The sequence below is a fragment of the Charadrius vociferus genome, unplaced genomic scaffold (genome assembly GCF_000708025.1).
Source record: "Charadrius vociferus isolate BGI_N301 unplaced genomic scaffold, ASM70802v2 scaffold746, whole genome shotgun sequence".
NCBI lineage: Eukaryota > Metazoa > Chordata > Aves > Charadriiformes > Charadriidae > Charadrius > Charadrius vociferus.
The window spans coordinates 103,965-105,286 of NW_009648658.1; the positions used below are offsets into that span (position 1 = coordinate 103,965).

General features: G+C 46.9%; 1 protein-coding gene across 1 annotated transcript in view; it reads left to right on the forward strand.

The window, feature by feature from the left end:
* Positions 1 to 1,322, forward strand: part of LOC104287725 (E3 ubiquitin-protein ligase TRIM39-like) — a 5,050-nt gene that overhangs the window by 3,028 nt on the left and 700 nt on the right. The window contains exon 4 of the mRNA XM_009886454.1: positions 703 to 845. Within this exon, the coding sequence (XP_009884756.1) occupies positions 703 to 845 (143 nt within the window). The remainder of the gene's footprint in view (positions 1 to 702; positions 846 to 1,322) is intronic.

The window sequence follows — 1,322 nt, forward strand, 5'->3', positions numbered from 1 at the left end:
TCACGTGTTCTTGTGACATTCATGTTGTTTATGTCTATGGTGGTGACACTGATGGACACCCTGCCACTCATGATCCCTGCATGCTAGGGACCATATAGTCATATAGGAGAAACCCAGGACACCACAAAAGGTCCAAATAGGATGCTGAAGACCAGGGAAAGGTATCAGATGGGATGGTGGGACCTCCTGCTCTGCTGCAGCTTCACCTCTATAATCCATCCAAAATTACTCCTGGAGGTCTAAGCTTCAGCTCCCTGCCTTTGCGAGCCCGTCAAAAATAGCTAAAAATACGTGGATGTTTAAACACTATGGGGTGCACCCAGGTGGAGGTATGAACTTCCACCCCTATGACAGACCTCTTCACGTCCTCTTTGGACGTGGATCGAGAAGGTGGGTTATTGGAAAGACAAAAGCAGGCAAGGAAAAGCATTTTTTTTTTTTAATTGCCTGCATTTACCTCCATGTAGAGTGCTGCTGGTTGTGGTAGAACCACCCTTTACCATCCAGAGTAACCATCCACCAGCCTTTACCCCCCAGGGCCTCTTCTCTTTGGGAACAAAGTAGATATATGTTCTGGGTCGGCAACACCTTCTCTGGGAGCTCATTAATGACTTGTTGTAGGGTCAAACCTTTGCTCTAGTCCTTATTTCTTTATAAGAAATCCCAGCTGAAAACTGATCAGTGCGTAATGACAATTATGAGTGAAGGAAGTGTCCTCCTTCTTACCAGACTTGAGAAGGACGATGCCCAGAAGCCAGCAGAGACATCACCTGAGCTGGGAGAGAAACCGTCCGGTCTTCTGCAGAAAAATATTGCCCTCAAGGAGATGCTGATGAAATTTCAAGGTAGAGAGAAAGTGGGGAGGAGAGGGTTTGAGGTCGTGCAGGGTCCTCAAGGAAGGAGATCTCAGCCAGGTAGGAGAAGTCCTGGTGAGATGGAGAAATGCTTCCATCACACCCTGCAGAGCTGTACCCATATTAGCAAGAAGCAATTATTCTAGCTAATTACAGGACAGAGGGCAATTTTGCCTCCTGGTAGGGCTTGGGGAGCACGGTAAGCGTTGGGGTGCTGTAGGACCTCATGCAGGGTCAGCATCACCTTTGGAAGACACGAAAATTGCGAATTTTTCCATGTGGGAACTTAAAAAAAAAGGAAAGTCATGGGACACCTGAGGCTTTCTTTCCTCTTTTTGATGGCCTGGAGACTCTCAGCGAAAAAATATCCGCACTTCAAAGCCTGACTTTTACTCTAGGTCAAGCTCCCTTCACGCATCCATCTTTTCTACTCTTCCAATCTTGCTTATGGGGCATAAAACCATTCCT